The 17,158-nt window shown below is 44.6% G+C and overlaps 1 protein-coding gene across 2 annotated transcripts in view; it reads left to right on the top strand.

Moving 5' to 3' along the window:
• Ptdss1 (phosphatidylserine synthase 1) overlaps positions 1-12,244 on the top strand; it is a 59,607-nt gene extending 47,363 nt beyond the window's left edge. Inside the window, exons 10-13 of one of the 2 annotated variants that reach the window (XM_071602226.1) lie at positions 1,535-1,634; positions 8,426-8,494; positions 9,247-9,307; positions 11,162-12,244. In XM_071602226.1, the coding sequence (XP_071458327.1) occupies positions 1,535-1,634; positions 8,426-8,494; positions 9,247-9,307; positions 11,162-11,271 (340 nt within the window). In that variant the 3' untranslated portion in view covers positions 11,272-12,244. Of the gene's footprint in view, positions 1-1,534; positions 1,635-8,425; positions 8,495-9,246; positions 9,317-11,161 lie in introns of both variants that reach the window. The other variant, XM_027948517.2, reaches the window with a different exon arrangement.
• Positions 12,245-17,158: the final 4,914 nt, after the last annotated feature.

The raw sequence follows: 17,158 nt of genomic DNA, 5'->3' as shown, positions 1-17,158 counted from the left end.
GAAAAGTCTGGTTGAATATCCAGATACCTTGCATAATAAACATAATAAACATTCTGTCTGTCTTAAGGGTAGACAGTCACACCGTATCCTAGACCCAGTCCCCATTGTAGGAGTCCTTCAGGAAGTCTCAGTCAAAGATGGACTTCCTACCACTGTGCAGGCTGAAGCAACAGGAGTCTTAACTTCCATCTGGCATTAAAATGATCACTGACTAGACTTCAGGATGACAGCAAAAAAGCCTTCTGTGTGTATTCCTCAACCAAAATTAGGCTTTCTCACACATAGGCTGCTTTATTGGGGAGAGGGGGCAGTGGTCAAGTGGTCTTTATAGATCCAAAGCAGCTCTCCTTAAACCTTGTCTGTTTGGGGTTAGGGGAAAAGACAGTCCCCAGCTCTCTAAAGATAATGTCAATCTCTGTGCTTTACCGAAGTGGTTCTGATTCCAGGCATTCCATTGTTTAGAGCATGCCACATGTGACCTTTGTGTCTGCCAGTAGACAGGGACCAAGGCCATCTGGTTCCCTCTTGCCTTTTTAGGGAATACCCATTTGAGTGTGTCAATTCCTGCATGTCCAGATTCTGGCTTAAGCAAGGAACACAAAATTTTTTTAAAAAAGAAAAGAAAAAAAATGGAGTCCTCTGAAAATCATGTCCTTCTGGCCATTCCTATATCCTCACCTTCTCTGTTCCTGCCTTCTACCTCTTGAGTCTTTATAAAGGTCTACTGTTGTTGTTCAGTGTTTTAAGTAAGGGAAAACATAAAGAGAGGTGTGAGTGTTTAGTTGCCGGAGGGGTGGGGGTGGGGGTGTATTTTACCAATTTTGTATTTAGAAACATTTCCAAATTGAGAGACTAAAGGGTTTGTATCACCAGTAAACACAGAGGATTTTGATCTGGAAATCCTTAGAAGGCTGGGAGTGAAGGTGATGAATGCTTTCAAGTTACTGAGAGACTCTGCTAGAAGACTCTCACCCTACATAGTGAGCTGCCTTACAGAGGTGCGAGATACTCTGTGCCTGAGAAGGCACCCAGGGGCATCGAGACAGGAGGCCACCTTAGATGGTAAGAGAGGCTCTGAATTAAATGATCCTGGGTGCCTGTAGCTGTTCAAATCTGTGGGTCAAGATTTTGGTTTAGGAGGAAGAAAAAGATGAAAAATATTATTCTAAAGAAAGTACAGTGGGCTAAAACAGTGTCATTTGGTAGGGTACCTGCCACCTTCATCTGGGGCAGAAAACTTGTGAACACTTAACATTTTGATTCAATTGTACACATTTCTGGTAATGTATGTGGCTAGTTAAGATGATTAAGTCACGTCTATAATCCCAGCAACTCAGGCTGAGGCAGGAGGATCACAAGTTCAAGGCCCACCTAGGCAACTTAGTGTCACCCTATCCCAAAATATAAAGGGCTGGGGATGTAGCTCAGTGGTAGAGCACTCCTGGGTTCAATTCCCAGTACCACGAAAGTAAGTAAATAAGAAAGAAAAGTTGAATTAAATTAATATTTAACCTCTTGTTTTCTATCTAATTAGGGTCATTGGTTTCCTGGAAGCTATTGTTTGCATAAAATTTGGACAAGATCTCTTCTCTAAGACCCAGATACTTTATGTTGTGCTTTGGCTTCTCTGTGTGGTAAGTCACTGCGTTTTTACCTGAGGTGGTGTATTAGCTGAGCTCCCTGGTGTCTTGGAAGTTAGCAAGAGGAATAAAGTTCTCTTGTGCATCAGGTTTCCTTAGAAATTCAGAGGAGGATATTCTTATAATAACCCCAGATTGACCATCAATCTGAAGTTCAAGAATAAAACACAGATGAACACCCAGCATCTGAATTGGGACACCTTTCCTTGGCAGGTTCCAGATAAGTGCCCTCAGCTGGGGCAGCACCCATGCACTTATTTTATGGACAGGACTTTACCCGCACATGCTAAGCATTTAAGTACTGCCATGAAGGGACAAGGACAATGACTGCCTCTTCCTTCATCTCATCATCATGGCTTATACATTTTAACATGCATGTCACTGTATGTCACTTTATACATGTGCAGATATAAAAGTGACATGGTTGGTAGACAGTATAAGAGCTTTTGAAGGTGATCAGATCATGGGATTTCTGCCCTGTGGACCAACTTGAGGACACCAGTCTGTGTGAGAGGAACCTCTGCCCAAAAGGGAGTTGGCCAGAGGGCCCGTCACCTTGGCCCAGGGCTCCAGCTCCATTGTCCCCATGCTTTCCTCTAAACTTGAAATAAGTTCTTCCTAGCTTGCACATTCTATCACTGCACTTCTTCGTTTGCTTGAAGTTATTATTTTAGAGAGGAGTTCTCATTTTACATTTGAGCTTAAGAGTTTTTACTTGGTCTATAAAATTCATTTGAGCTTTAAAAAAATGTTTTTTGGTTTTTTTTTTTTAGAATATTTTAGAGATACTTGAAAGTAGAGAGATCAGATGTCCCTTCGGGTGTCAGCAGTAACGAACTCACGGCCAGTCTTTATCTGTTTGTGCCCTTTCCACTCTCCCCAGCCCAAAGTATTTTTGAAGCAGATCCAACTTTAACATTTAAGGATATATCCTAATGAAAAATGCCTTTTTTGTTTTCACTTTTTATACCCACCATTGTATTGTCACATCTGAAAAAGAACTAACAGTATTTCTTGAATATTATCAAATATCTGATCCATGTTCAAGTTACTAATTTCGACTTAAATTTCATGTTTTTTACAATTTCTGTGAACCACTATCCACCCTTCACAAGTAGTTGTCATGCCTCTCGAGTCTCATTCAGGAAGTTTCCCTTTGGTCTCTCTCTTCCTCGCAGCATACTTGTTGAAGAAACCAGCTCTTTTGTCCTTTAGATTTTCCCACAGTCTGAATTTTACTGATTTCATCTTGTCCTGTAATTTGACATAATTTTTTGTCCTCTGTATTTTCTATTATTCAGCAGTTGGATCTAGAGACTTAATCATGATTCAGGCCTTTTTTTGTGGAGTCTATTTTTAGAGTTACTTGTTATGAGTCCTAACAGTGCCTGGGAAACTTGAACCTGTTGCATCCTGTTTCATCTTGAACAATATCAGGGAACAAAACAATATCTCTTTTCTACTTAAAAGAATTAATGCTCAAAAGTATTTTTCTGTCTAGTGAGACCAGAGTAGGGAATCAGGGTGTGTGTCAGATGTACGTGGAGATTTTCTGCTGTTCTTAGATTTCTCTCCAGCACAGGCTCCTCAGGTTTGGATTGGAATGTGGTCTGGCTGCCTGGACAGAGGTGGCTGCTACCCTTGCCTGGAACCAGAGAGCCACAAGATCCACAGAAAGGGTGATGCCTGCAGGGTCCCTGGGAAGTGGTAGAGGGTCATTCTCACCACAGTGCCTCCTGGGCCTCCCAGGTGCATGTCATACATAACCCTTAAGTCCTAACCCCTTAAATACCCAGTGTGATGGAGTTTATTTTATTCATACCTGTCTCCTCAACCTTGCACTTCTTGATTACAAAGAATAAGTTTTGATCGCTTGAATCCCAGTGCCCCCACTGTCTTGAGCACAGGGGCTGATGTGTAGGTAACGCTTTGCAAATGGGTGGAGAAGGAAGAATGAGTGGAAAGACAAACACACAGAGTCATACAGGTGGACTGAGAAAAATTCAGACGGAGGCAGTGAGAGCAGCCAGTGGCTTAGGAGGATGGTGGTCTGTGGAGGAGCAAGAGTGAAGGGGGTGAGTTGGAGGAGGAGATGGAGAGGACCCCCTGCTAAGGAAGGGCTTTGCTGGCTATAGGTGGAACCCCAGAAATTTTTGAGAAAACAGTGTGGTCTGATTTGTGTCCCAGAGGAACACCTTTCAGGTTTGGGGGTCTAGAGGGAAGATGGGTGGGGCCTGGGGGTGCAGTCAGAGAGTGTTACGGGGAAGTAGAGAGGCAGAGATGTTGAAGTGCAGAGAAAGGTCTGGCTTAAGAGTTGGTCAAAGGTCAACAGGATGCTTTTCTTGTGATAGCTGGGAAGGGACTTGAGGGCAGCTCCAGGGTTTCCAGTTTGTGCTAATAACAGACTGGGGGATGTGGGAGAAGCCATGAAAGGGGGAGCACACTTGGTTTGAGTTGGGGTTGGAGAGACCTTTCACATTTACAGGTAAAGGCATTGTTTCTTTGGCAATTCTGTCTGTCCAGTAACACTGGGAAGGCTCAGGAGCCATGTCCATGTGTAGGGTTACAGAGATTAGGTTCCCCATCTAGGCACTGGCTGTGGGGTGGGATTAGGTGAAGAAGTACAAGACATATCTCAAAAGGAGAAACTGACTGAGCACGAGATTCCAGGGAGCAGACACATTTAAGAAGTGAGAAGGCACATAAGGAGTAACCATAGGACAGCAGGACTTTGGAGACAAGCAGAATCCTTTGAAGACAAACAGATTGGCATGATCTTTGATGAGAGACATGGAGAAGGATGTGGCTCAAAAAGAGGCTTCTAGATGAGATGACCAGGGGTCCTTTATTATTTCTACTATTATAACAAATAGATAATAAGCTTAAAGAAGGAAAAGGTTTATTTGGCTCACAGTTTTGGAGGTTTCGATCCATGATCATCTGGCTCCATTGCTTTGAGGCCTGTGGAGAGGCAGCACATCACGGTGGAAGCACGTGTGGAGCAACTTCATGGCCAAGAAATGAAAGAAAGGAAAGAGGGAGGGCCTAGGGTCCCTCCCAAGGACAGCCCTGCAGTGACATAAGACTTCCCACTAGGTTCCACCACTTGAAGGTTTCCACCAGCTCCCAGTAGCCAAGCTGGGGATCAAGCCTTTAACACATGAGCCTTTAGGTGAGATTCAAGGTCCAGACTATAGCAGGTCCCCACTGCCTTGCACATTTACTGATTGAAGAAGCATGGAAACAAGGTCCTGGCTTTTTTTCATATCCACAGCCTTTGTTAAAGAGCAAGATTGATGTCTACCATAGGAGTGAGGGGATCATAATTCAACAAGAGAACATTAAGTTACATCCTGCCCTCCCCCACTACTCAGAGAAACAAAAGCCCCCAATCATTCCCCTTGCTTGGCAAAAGAACCTACACAGAGCCTGAGATGAACGAGGAAGCAAAGATCTCGTATGCTGGTTGATACGGTTGTCCAATCAGTCATCATAAATTGTCATGCTCATTCCCACACCATGGAAGCCAAGCTGAGTTTTGTCATGGCCTCCAACACCCATGGTCAAACGCCCAGCTCTCACCCTGCAAAGTTTTCTTTTCTCCCTCCCCTTTTCACCCCTCTTTAAACAAAATCTGTACAGTTGCTATTTTAAACCTGGGACTTGACATTTTAAGTGGGTGCATGCCTAGATTTCCAGAGGGGTGACTGCAGACCTATAAATTATAAGCTTTTGTCTCCTGTGATAAGTATAAAATGGGCTTCTTGTACTCAGGTGATGTTGTAGATCTGGCAGCCATGGCTTGCCCTTTGAGTGGCCATCATGATGATAAGCACCTGCCACTGCCACCTGCCGGTGTTTGCCTGGCTCCTCTGTAAATCCAGCTCTGTCTGCTGCTTGCTGCTGGAGGGAGCTCCTGCTGCTGCCACCTGCCCTCCCAAGTCTGGCACCGAGGAAGGGATGAGCCCTGCGCTACTGCCCTCTGGTGGTCAGAACTTGCAGTGACAGTCTAGTGGTGTGAATGCCACCCCACTCCCAGCCCCACCCCACAGCTAGGCCTAGATGGGGAACATAATCTCTCTCCCCTGTATGAAGCCCAGGATGACCTGTTTGCTCTTTGTAAAGGACCCATCACACACGTAGTCTATTCTTTGCCATTCATCCCATGCCATGAAAACAGTACATTTAAAGTTGGCATGTGTAAGAAATCTGGGCAAGTATTAGAATGTGCCAGAAGTTAGAAGTCATTTTCATTTTATAATTTTAATATAGTTACTCACTGCCTAACTCTCTGACGGGAGAATATGATCTTATTTTAATCTATAGATGTGTGCCAGCTTGCATATGGATTTAACCCATTTTGTCCTAGATGTGAAATACCTAGAAAAACTTAAGTTGAGCAACAAATATACCACTTGTGGTAACTTTGAAAGAATTGTTACATTTGTAGAGGTCTCTTCTTTTGAAAAGCAGTAGGTAAATGACTAGTGTTTGTGTGTGTGTATTTATATGTATATATAAGAAAACATAAGATATGTATATATGAATATATAAGAAAGCATTAAAATATATAAAAAGGACATATAAGCTCTTTATTATGATTTCCAACCCACTTTAGTGCACCTTCATCAATTTCATTGAAATATTTACAGAATTGAAAACTTAAGACTCAGTGGGTTTGATATAAAATGAATTAGTGTCCCTTGTGTTTTATGTTCTCTTGCCACCATCACTATTCCCACTTCATTGATGTGGAGGGGCACACCAGCTGAAGCACTGGGCCTCCTTTCTGTTTTGGAACTTAAGAGGACACTGTGCACTCAGCAAACACTCAGCAATTGTTGCTGACATTTAAAGGAACTGGGCTGAACCAGATTCCAAGCTGCAGGGTCAAGAGATTACAGCCCATGCCTCCCCTACCTGTCTTGGCTCCACCCACCAGACCATAGATTGCAGAGCAGATATGGTTGGCATTGAATTTTCTCATGATGCTTTTATTTCTTGGGTAATGGATAAGTTAGGTGAATGGATAGAGATATAAAGATATGTAGACATAAAATCAATATTTGTTTATATCAATAGCCATCTCTAAAACTTGGACCCAGGAGTTAAGAGATCATGTTTTCCCATGCACTACGTGTGCATTCTTAGGAGCCCGTTCACCTCTTGAAGGCTTAATTCCTCTTCTGTAAAATGTAGGGGAATAACTAATGGTCTCTGAGGTGACCTTCTAGATCTGAACCTGTGATTCTTGGAAATAACTTAAAGTATTCTCCTAAGAAGAGAGGGTCCCACCATGATTTCACAGTTGTTCCCATAGTTGGGGTGAGTTGACAGTAATGACAGGTATACAGGCATCTGCAGGGAACCCAGCAGGAGAGATGAGGCTGATTAATGGGATGGTAAGTGGCTCCCGAAGCTTGGGTTCTGAAGGGCAGGCTGTCACTTTGTTTTGGTTGCCTCACTTGCAGCCTGGAAGGTAAGGCCGGTCCTCTCTCTGCCCTTCTTCCCTCCTCTGGCTCTAGGGAGCCAGAGACTTTCCTTTCAGTTTCTTGACATATTTTGAAATTTTGGATTCTTGTACAGTCATCCCTCAGTGTCCATGGGAAATTGGTTCCAGGAGACCCCATAGAAACCAAAATCTACTGGTGCTTGGGTCCCTCATATAAAATGGAGTAATATTCACACCTAACTAATGGCTCCTCCTTCTGTGTTCTTTAAATCATCTCTAGATGACATACAATACCTAACACAACGTAAAGGCTATGCAAATAGTTATTTAGGGAATGATGATGAGAAAAATAAATCTGCATGTTTTCAATACAAACACAATTTTTTTAAAAAATATTTTTGATGCATGGTTGGTAGAATCCAAGATGCAGAACCTATGGATGCGAAGGGCTAAGAGTATGTACTCTTTTTTTTTTTTTTGCTTAACTCGGAGTGTCCTTTTGCATAGAATCTGCGGAGATGCTTGCTTTTAAGAGGCTTATGTGGCTCAGCCTTTCCTGAGGCAGGAGGTGGAACGAGGCCCACGCCATCTTGGGTGTGGTGCCAGTTGGATGGCCATGCAAAACAGGGCTGGAGGCTGGCCCTGCCTCTGAGTGCCCACTGACCAGCCTTTTTCATTACGCTCAGGGCCTTACAGAGCATTTGTTTCCTCTTTATGTTTCTTATCTACTTAAAAAAAAGAAAACAAAAGAACCAGGGTCAAGGTGAGGCCTCTGACACAGAAAAGCCATAAAAAGCCAGGGCAGCCTTGTCCTGCTGAGCTCTGCCAGGACACAAGAGTGTTTGTCCTCCATGTCCTCAAGCACCATTGTGATTCATTCAGAAATCCTCTTCCCCACGCTGAGCCCCTCTCACTCTCCCCAGTGCTAGGGAAGGGTGAAGAGGATGGGCCATGAAAATCAGAAGCTCAGAGCCCACATGTCCTCTCTATGGAACTTGCAAAGCTGCTAGGAAACGCATCCTACCCTCTTCCACGTCTGAAGTGGCCTCTTGTTCTGAGAGCAGCCTCACATGGGGTGACTGCGGCCTCCTCATCATCATCTTTCCTATCAAAAGCTATGGGTGTTCACCACTCTCCCAAGCCCTGCTCATCCCCTGGGATCCCATCTCTGCCATATCCAGCAATTTTGTAAGCAGCATCCGTAGACGGGTGGCAGAAATGCACTGAGCCAATGTCTGTGAATTTGCACCGAAACCCTGAAGTTCTAGAAAATGGGGAACTTCTGTGCATCATTATTTATGAGCAGCTTCGTGCCTGCTGTTTTGTCTTCCAGGCCTTCACTACATTCCTCTGCCTGTACGGCATGGTTTGGTACGCGGAGCACTACGGTCACCGAGAAAAGGTACAGAAGGAGAGCAGAGATGACCTTGGTTTGAAATAGCTGCCTGTTCTTGGAGGGTTGCCTCCCAGCTATTGATGGAAGAAGGTGGCTAGGTGGCCCCCGGGGAGCTCTCCCCATCTCACCCCTGTAGGGACCTGACTAGGTCAGAGTTCATATGCCTCGTTAGTAGGTCAATATTTTTTTAATCTTCCTTTTGTAAAGAATTTAAATCTTAACTACATGCTTTTTTGTTTTTTGTTTTTGTAGTGCCGAGGCTTGAACCCAGGGCCTTGTGCCTGCGAGGCAAACACTCTACCAACTGAGCTATCCCCCCCACCTTTAACTATGTGTTTAAAAAAAAAGGAAAAAGTGGGAGAGGCCTGGACCAATCTGGGAAGGCTGGGTTTATTCCTGAATCTTCTACTTTGAGCAGACCTTCCTGTGTCCCAGCCCAGGCTTCCCATCTGCAAAACATCTGCCCTGTCCTCCTCTTAGTAGATAGGAAGGTTAAAGTAGGGAACAGGTATGAATGGGTTTAATAATGTTTTTGTAAAGTAAAAAATCATGCTTTCACCCTTTACTCATATCTTTAGTCTCAGGAGCTAAAGGCACATTCTAGAAGATGATTCTGTATGACCTAGCAGAAAAGCCTTGATATTCCAGCCCAGAAACAGTCCTGAGGTTTTTGTTACTCCCTGGTGATCTCAGCCTAGGATCCCTGAGCTCCTCCCAGACATAGCTGAACCCCCTCACTAAGCTGTGTCTCTCTCTAGACCTATTCAGAGTGTGAAGATGGCACCTACAGTCCAGACATCTCCTGGCATCACAGGAAAGGTACAAAAGGTATTGTTGCTTCGTTCATTGTTTAAAACTTTACTGGGTCCTCTGCCCCTGCAAGGCCCAGTAGATTTGGGATCAATAGGCATCCCCTGAGTGTTGGTGGCATAGGCCTCAAAGGTTCTCAGACCTGCTCATTGAGTACCATTTGTCGCTTGTTAAGCGTTCACAGAATCTGCGGAGATGCTTGCTTTTAAGAGGCTTGTGTGGCTCAGCCTTTCCTGAGGCAAGAGATGGAACAAGGCCCACACCATCTCAAGCATCCCAATGGGAATGTTCTCCCTTTTGGCTTTCCTCAAGAGTGGAGTTAGGAAGAATTGTGTGCTGGGAGGAAAGGACTTTCGGAAGAGGTGGATCAGTTTAATCACATTTTTCCAGGAGCCAAGTAGAGCAAGAGGGATTTCAGTAGTGTAGTTAGGGATCTCCATTCGCCTCTTTCAAGAGCACATTTTGGAAAGAATGGGGCCACTTGATATGTGAAAGAATTAGATTTATGGAATAGTGACCCTAAAGAGGCCCCATTGTTCCATTCTTATGAGCTGATGGGGAGGGGGGGCTAAGGGGAGAGAGTTATGAATGCTAGAAACAGCTCCCAGAATTGCCCAAAGAATTTGGGGCCTGAGAATAAGGAAATTCTCCTGAGCAATTGCCCTCCCAAGTCCTTCCAGGGCCATCATGCTCATTAGAGATCACCCTGGGCAGACACTAGTGTGCATCCTGAGTTGGTGGCCACCCTCGTAAGGACAATTTCTCCCAGATCAAGGAGTCATTCAGTAGCCCCTTGGAATGCTGATCAACGGGCAGAGGGTTCCCCGACCTGCCTTCTCAAGAGCCATCCCCCTACAGATAATCCTGGGAACTTCTGGTCTTCATTGGAAGAACTGATCAGTGATAAATATATTTATTACATGGAATAGTGAAAAATGAAACAGTCAAGGTCTTCAGAATGGTAAAATAATCATTTAGACTAAGACCAATAATACTTTGAAGACAGAACTCAGAACATTTTTCTTTTTTAAATGACTATCTTAGAGATTTCCCACAAGGTTGGATCCAAACCCAGGAACCCAGGGACAGAGAACCCTTTGGCTTGACTTCTAGGTCAGGGGTTTGCTGCAGATGCCATCAGAAGACAGAACCAGCCAATATGATTGTGATTCCAGGGCTGTACATCATGGGCAGCAGGGACCTGGCTCATAAAGGTGTCAGTGTCAATATCAGCTTTAATTTAGCCAGGTGTGATGGTGCACACCTGTAATCCCAGCTACTGGGGAGGCTGAGGCAGGAGGATCACAAGTTCAAGGCCAGCTTGTTGCCAATGTAATAAGATCCTGTGTCAAAAAAAAAAAAAAAAACCTTTCATTTTATATTATCACAAATCCTTGCAATTTAGCATTTGGAGACCTTGGAATGTAGCCCCTCAGGATATAGAAACTCAGGTAAATCTGTCCTTTTGCAAGTCTTTAGCCTTTAGCCATTTTAACAGATACCCATGTGGTTTAAGTTTTAATTGTCCCTCATTTGTGCTTTGATTTCATTTGTAGTCTCCCTTATGGTCCCCATCACACAATCTACCTTACAGGTGTAAAATTCCTCAGGAACCATCCTGATTTTGTGGGGCTGTTTCCTTACATACCTGAAGCACCAGCTGAACTCATTCAGTGCTCAGTCTCAGTGCCTGGCTTTAGTTTATAAATTGAGGCCACTAGAGGGAGAGCGAGTATCAGGAAAGAGCCTGTTCTTAGCTGGTGGTCCAGGGCGGACTTGAAAGGCGGAGCTATAAATCACAGGAGTAAAGCCCTGGCAGCTCCCCAGCCCAAGGTGACAGTGTATTCCGATTCCTTTGGCCAGGTTCTGAAGACAGCCCACCCAAGCATTCAGGCAACAGCGAAAGCCATTCTTCCAGGAGAAGGAACCGGCATTCCAAGTCAAAAGTCACCAACGGAGTTGGGAAGAAATGAAAGACCCTGTTTTATCAAAGATGCTTCAGAGAGTGCCTAGAACTGAGAGGGAAACGGAACTCCTTTGGACCTCCCTCATTTGGACCTCCCCGTTAGGAGATCAAAATGTACAGAGCAAACAGGAAGAGGAGAGGGAACTTGGGGTGGGGGGTCATCATTTGAGAGTGTAAGTCTTGTTTCCCATAGACCTTGCCACACCAGGCAGATCATTGCCTGGATCCTTTGCCAACTTGGGGTCTCTCCTAACTTCATCACTTGGCATGCGGTCACCAGTAGCAGTACAGTGTGTTGGAAGGAAAAAGTAGCTATTTGCCACAGTCCAGAGCAGCTCTGTGCTGGTGTGTTTTATGGATGCAGCATGAACATCTTCGTTCAGACATGGTTTTAACTGAACTGTTAATGGACTGGTCACCAATTTTTATTTTCATGAATTTGCCTTTCCATTTGATTGATTTGTTTAAGTTCAGTCACTTCTCCATCTTTTATTTTGTTGTTGTTGTTTTCAAGTTAGGATGCTTAAAAGCCTTCAGAATCCACTGCTGAAATTGAAATTGGGGGAGGGTTTTGTGTTCCTGTTTAGCAACCTCAGCCCCCTCTATAAGACCATCAGCCACATGGTGGGTGAGCTACAGGCTAAGGAGGGGTCAGCTGCCTGAGTGGGAACCTGGGTAAAGATCAGAACCTTTTTTGTTCCATTCCAAATGTCCTTTGTCCAGACTTATCCACAGCACACAACAGCGACCCTGCTAGAGGGGCAGTGAACGCCGCGGCTCCAACCCCCAGGTGCCTTTTACATGTGCTTGGTTTCCTTCCACCGTGTGTTGCCCACATTGTCTTTTAGTCCCAAGTGAGGTGCTGGTGAGTATTACCTTTCATCTGTGCCATGCTCTAGAACATTCTCCTCATAGTTCACCACCTCTGATGGTTCCCTGTTTGAAATAAAACAGTTCACATTAAAAGCCCCTCAAAGGTCTGTCTCTGCAGAATGCTCATTTCTTTGCATCTTATTAGTATTTTCATCATTTGTAAGCAATCTCTGTATTTTTCAGCTGACTTTAGGATCGTGTGTGTGTGTGTGTGTGTATGTGTGTTGTGTGTGTGTGTGTGTGTGTTTTATATGGTGAGAAGAAAGGACAAAAAGTGTGTACTTTAAAGGGCTTATAGATAAACGTGTCCTATTTCTTACCCTTCCCAAGTGATCCTTAGGGAATGAACAGCACAGTCATTGTTTTTCACTATGGTCATGGTTACTGAGTTGGATTTTTTTTCCCCTCTAATAAGTGGCCTGTACCCAGTTGATTAGCTTACAGATATAAACTTGCTGAAAGCAATCTTTTCCTCATTTCACAGAGCACAAGGGTTTCAATATCTTTTCTCCCTTTAAGGAAATCTTTCAACCACTAGAGTGTTGTGTTTTTCTTTGTCTGCAAAAGAATTCCAAGGTGAAGGGGTTAAATGAATCATGCAAAGCCAGGGTCACATCCTATGCTCTGGGCGACTACTTGGTTCAGAGCCACCCACAGACTTGCTCCCACAGCCACATGTGACATGGAGAGGAACATCAGCAGCCTCTGGCCCACGTGATGAGTAAGGGAACCTGCTGGAGTGGCCACAGCTCTGAGCTTTCCCATGCTGTCTGAGCAGCATCCGCAGCCTGCCCATAGAAGCAATGAAGAGAGGGGAAGAGATACATAACCTGCCTGAATTTTTCTTTTTTAGTTGTAGAGATGGAACCCAGGGCTTTGCACATGCTAGGCAAGCGCTCTGTCACTGAGCCACATCCGCAGCCTGCCTGCACTCTTGTAACCCATCAAAAGGTCTTTTTTTTTTTTTTAACATAGGCACAATTTTGTAAACATTGCTTTGCAAATAGGAGAGCTTGTTTTATTTCACTGTCTACATTTTGCTTTTCAGAGCCCAGAAGGCTTGTGCACCTAGTGTGTTTCTCCCTCCTTCCTTGTGCCTGTGGCTCATCACCAAGGATTTTTAGGTTCAATTTTCCAGGAGATCTGGGCCTGGCCTGTAGCACTCCTCTGATGGATAGTCCAGTTCCACTGAGAGGCATGTGTCCCTCTCCAGAGCTGGCATGGAGGAGGAACCTGTGGAGCATGAGGTGAATGTGACTTGGTATTTGCAAGGAGAGAAGTCTGGATCTTCTGCAGGGGAAAGCCTCAGATACTCTCCATGTGTGTTTTCTCTCTCTCTCTCTCTCTCTCTCTCTCTCTCTCAGTTCAAACTTTCTTTTTTACCTTTAAGTAAAAGCTCTTGACCATAGTGGTTGCAAATCCAGTACTTGCTGTGGCTACTGTGGCTGCCATTCATCCTCCAAATCATACTGCTGGGCTTGGCCTACTTTTCCACCCAGCTCTATGGAAATGGATCTCACATTGATGGAAAGAGAACCATGTACCATGTCTCAAAGCCTTAACTTCATTGCCAGAAACGATTGATTGTAAATTACCTCATGTTCCCTATGTGCAAATTGCTGTCTTTAAAGACACCTTTGTTTAGGGCAGAAAGCACGAAGAATGTTTTATGTACTTTTCTTGGTAAGTCACATTATATTGAGTGTTAGATGCATTCCCCCTTTGTCATTCTTGGTCTTTCCAGGGCCTCTCCCTGCTTTCCTTCTGTCTCTCTGCACCATTTGTCGAAGACTTGCCTGAACTGCTCTCATGGCCACACTAGGATGTTCCATTGCCCCATTAAGCACTCACGATACGAGGCCTCCTGTAAATGCCAGGCTGATTTCCCAGGACTGCTTCTAGAGTAAGCTCATGAGCCCAATCTCACCCAGGGGAAAGAAAACCTGTGACCAGATACATCAGATTCAGCCCTACTGATCTTCCTGCAGAAGCCACTCTCTTTGTAGCATCCTAGAGTGATAACTGTTTTTGTCAAGACTCGCCTTTTAGAATTGGACTCCTGGAGTGTTTTGGCCCTCACAAAGTCACCAGAAAGGAGATATGTTGGACACAAAAGGGAAGGCTTAACAAGATGGAAAAGACAAAAATGTAACCATTAGAAGCCAGACACAAGTGAGCCCTTTAAACATGGAGTGTATATGTTGGGGGGACAACTTCCATGCTCTTTGGATCATGCTCAATGGCTGCTAGGAAATTCTGGACCTACCATGGTATTTACCAGGTGGATGTTGTTTATATCATTTTTATTGTTATGATAACTAGCAATCTCCCAGGGTGACTTGCAGTGTTCAATATATTTCCCATTTGTATGATGGGCCTCAAGATGGATGGTGGGCCAGAACCCTGTTTATCCACATTCCATTACTTAAGGGAACACCTCTATCTGTATGTCATGCACATTTGCAGGGCTTTATTTGAGATCTGGTTCTCTGCAAGGGTCAGTATTGAAAGGGCTCAGACCAGTGGGCTACAGTCTTATTGCTAAGCATAATTCTTAGACTTTGAAACATTTACCCCCATATTTTATTCTAAATCTATGATAGGATGAACGCAGGCAAAGTATGCAATATGGGAATTTGATGCATTTTGCTATCTTCTTTGAGTTTAAAGGAATATTGCCTACAAAAGGAGGAGAAGTAGTTGAATTTGATTTATTTTGGGTATGGGTATGCTGAATCATAAAAATCTGTCTCTGATATTCACTAAAAATACCCTTAATCCACTTCAGAAATTTCATTGATGACTTTGTTTACCCTGATATACCCTTTCTTGCAACTTGGGTGGAATTTTGAAGCTGTCCCCATCCTCTGAGATGATATTTGTTGCCATCATCTAACACTGTTCGAAAGTTTTCAACAGGTCGAGGTCCCTCTTTTGAGGCCTCCCGTGGCTAAACTTGATCTTCACCTGGTGATGCTGTGGTACTCTAGTACTCTGGCTAAAAACCAGTTTCTATTTTCAGCACACCTGGCTGGCCAAAGACAGGCAAGCTTCTGTCACAGTCCTGGTGAAAGGAACTCTTAAGCCCCCAGTATTATTTGTCCTCTTAGAGTAAAGAAAAGGATGTGGGTGAATCCATTTCTCTCTCACAAAGCTCAGGACAATAACATCATTCAGAAGATAGCATTTCCCCAGGAGCTTGGCTTTCACAGCAGAGTGAACCAGCCACCCAGCCTCTGATTGCTCTGAGCTCATGCTTGTACTTCTTGTGCCCTGATGTTAATTACTGTTGTTTCTTTGGTGCTGGAAGGTTCTGAAGACATCGAGCTGCAGGGGCTAGCATGCTGTCCATCAGTGGTATCTTGCAATAGCAGGAAGGCCCACTCAGCCGCCTGACCTTCATTCCCAGCAGTCAGACACCAGTATTCCAGCGCAGGGTGTGTTCCCCTTTCTGGATGCTGAGTAAAGGTGACTCTTGTGGCCTTACAAACCACGGGAAATGAGGTTTGTCTAGCTTTAAAAGAATCAAAATAATTGAGACCAAAGAATCAAAACACTGCATTTTTGTGTCTGGAATGTCCACACAATAGCCTTAATTGTAGGGTCCAGTTGCAGGTAGGGTTACAGAATGCCCCATACTGGGAAATCTGCATGAAAAACCTAACTAGTCCCTCTGCCTTAACCCAGGGCTGTTTGGGCTCTTCCTCCTCTGACCAAGGTGCATACTCCTGGGCTGATGAGGTATTTCATGGGTTCAACCTGGGAAGGGCTTATGAAAGATCTCCAGCTCTCACAATGTTCTGGATCCCCCATCTTCCCTTCGAGGGGATGACGCCCAGGCCAGGAGCGAGGGATGAATTTGCTAGTTGAAGATATTCAGAGGACTAGAGTCCTCAAACCCCCTCCTGCTGGTGGGGGCTCTCAGAACCCTCTTCTTGCCCCCAATCTTCCTATCAGCCACCATAACCCAAAGCTTGCTTCACTAGTAAGCCAGGTGCTCAAGTGCCATCTCCTTCCACAGGAAGGTTGTCCTAGATGTGTATATTCTTTTTGAATCCTGTGAATTTGATGGTGTTCTTACCCTTGGGACTTGAAGCTTAGGTTGAGTACCTGCCTCCAGAGCACTGACCCAGGAGGGAGGCATCAGATCAACCCAGGGCTTGAGACTCTTTCTCCCAGGATTCTTGACTTCCACTCAGGCACATGTCCTATTCCCCATTACCAGAACACAGCCCCACCAACCTGCTCCTGGCCAGCCTCAGCAGCTGGCAAATGGATGGTGAACAGTTGGATCCTTGTGGGCATCATCATATACCTTTGTCTCCTACTTTCAAAGAGACTCAGATCTCAGGGGCTCACTTCATTAGAGGTGGCCACCCTGCCAAGCCACTCTCAGATGTTGGCTCCAGATGTGATTGACTGGTTGTACACTCAGTGGAAGAAATGACCCGTGTCAGCCTTCAGTGTCTCTCAAGTTTCATGAGGGGATAAGCTCAGGCCTTGACGTCCCTTTGTGTCTTTGGCCTAAAATGAGCCAAGGTGCCTGCCCTGGAAGTGGGGTCCTGCCCTCTCTGTGTGGGTTCTTTTCCTAGGGTTTTGATGTGTTCTGCAAACTGTCGGAAGGTAATTCCTCTCCCCTGTAGCAGCTCCCTCTGCCCTCAGGAATGTGATTTACAATCTGGAGAGGCCATAAAGCTCTGCTCTTCACTTCTGAAAAACAGCAAGTATGGGAAAGAATGTAAATTATAAATACTGAATTCCTATGGTCAGCAATAATGTAATGGCCTGGGTGGGTTATTTTTTTTTTAATATGGGATGCATATGGCTTTAATTTCTAATGCCCTTCCCCCCAACTACCATATTTCTAGGGAGAACAGATAACAGCAAAATGTCCTGCTGAGATACAGTGTTTTTCTAAAATGAAAAATAGCATTTCTCTGATGACTCACTGGCCAAATACTTTGAAATGCCACTCTACGAAGGGGGATGGGACTGTAGGTGACAGTGACGTTCCCATACTC

Source organism: Marmota flaviventris, chromosome 15 (assembly GCF_047511675.1).
Source record: "Marmota flaviventris isolate mMarFla1 chromosome 15, mMarFla1.hap1, whole genome shotgun sequence".
NCBI classification, from domain to species: Eukaryota; Metazoa; Chordata; class Mammalia; order Rodentia; family Sciuridae; genus Marmota; species Marmota flaviventris.
Note: the sequence above shows the minus strand (reverse complement) of the source record. Positions and strands in the feature narration are given on the sequence as shown.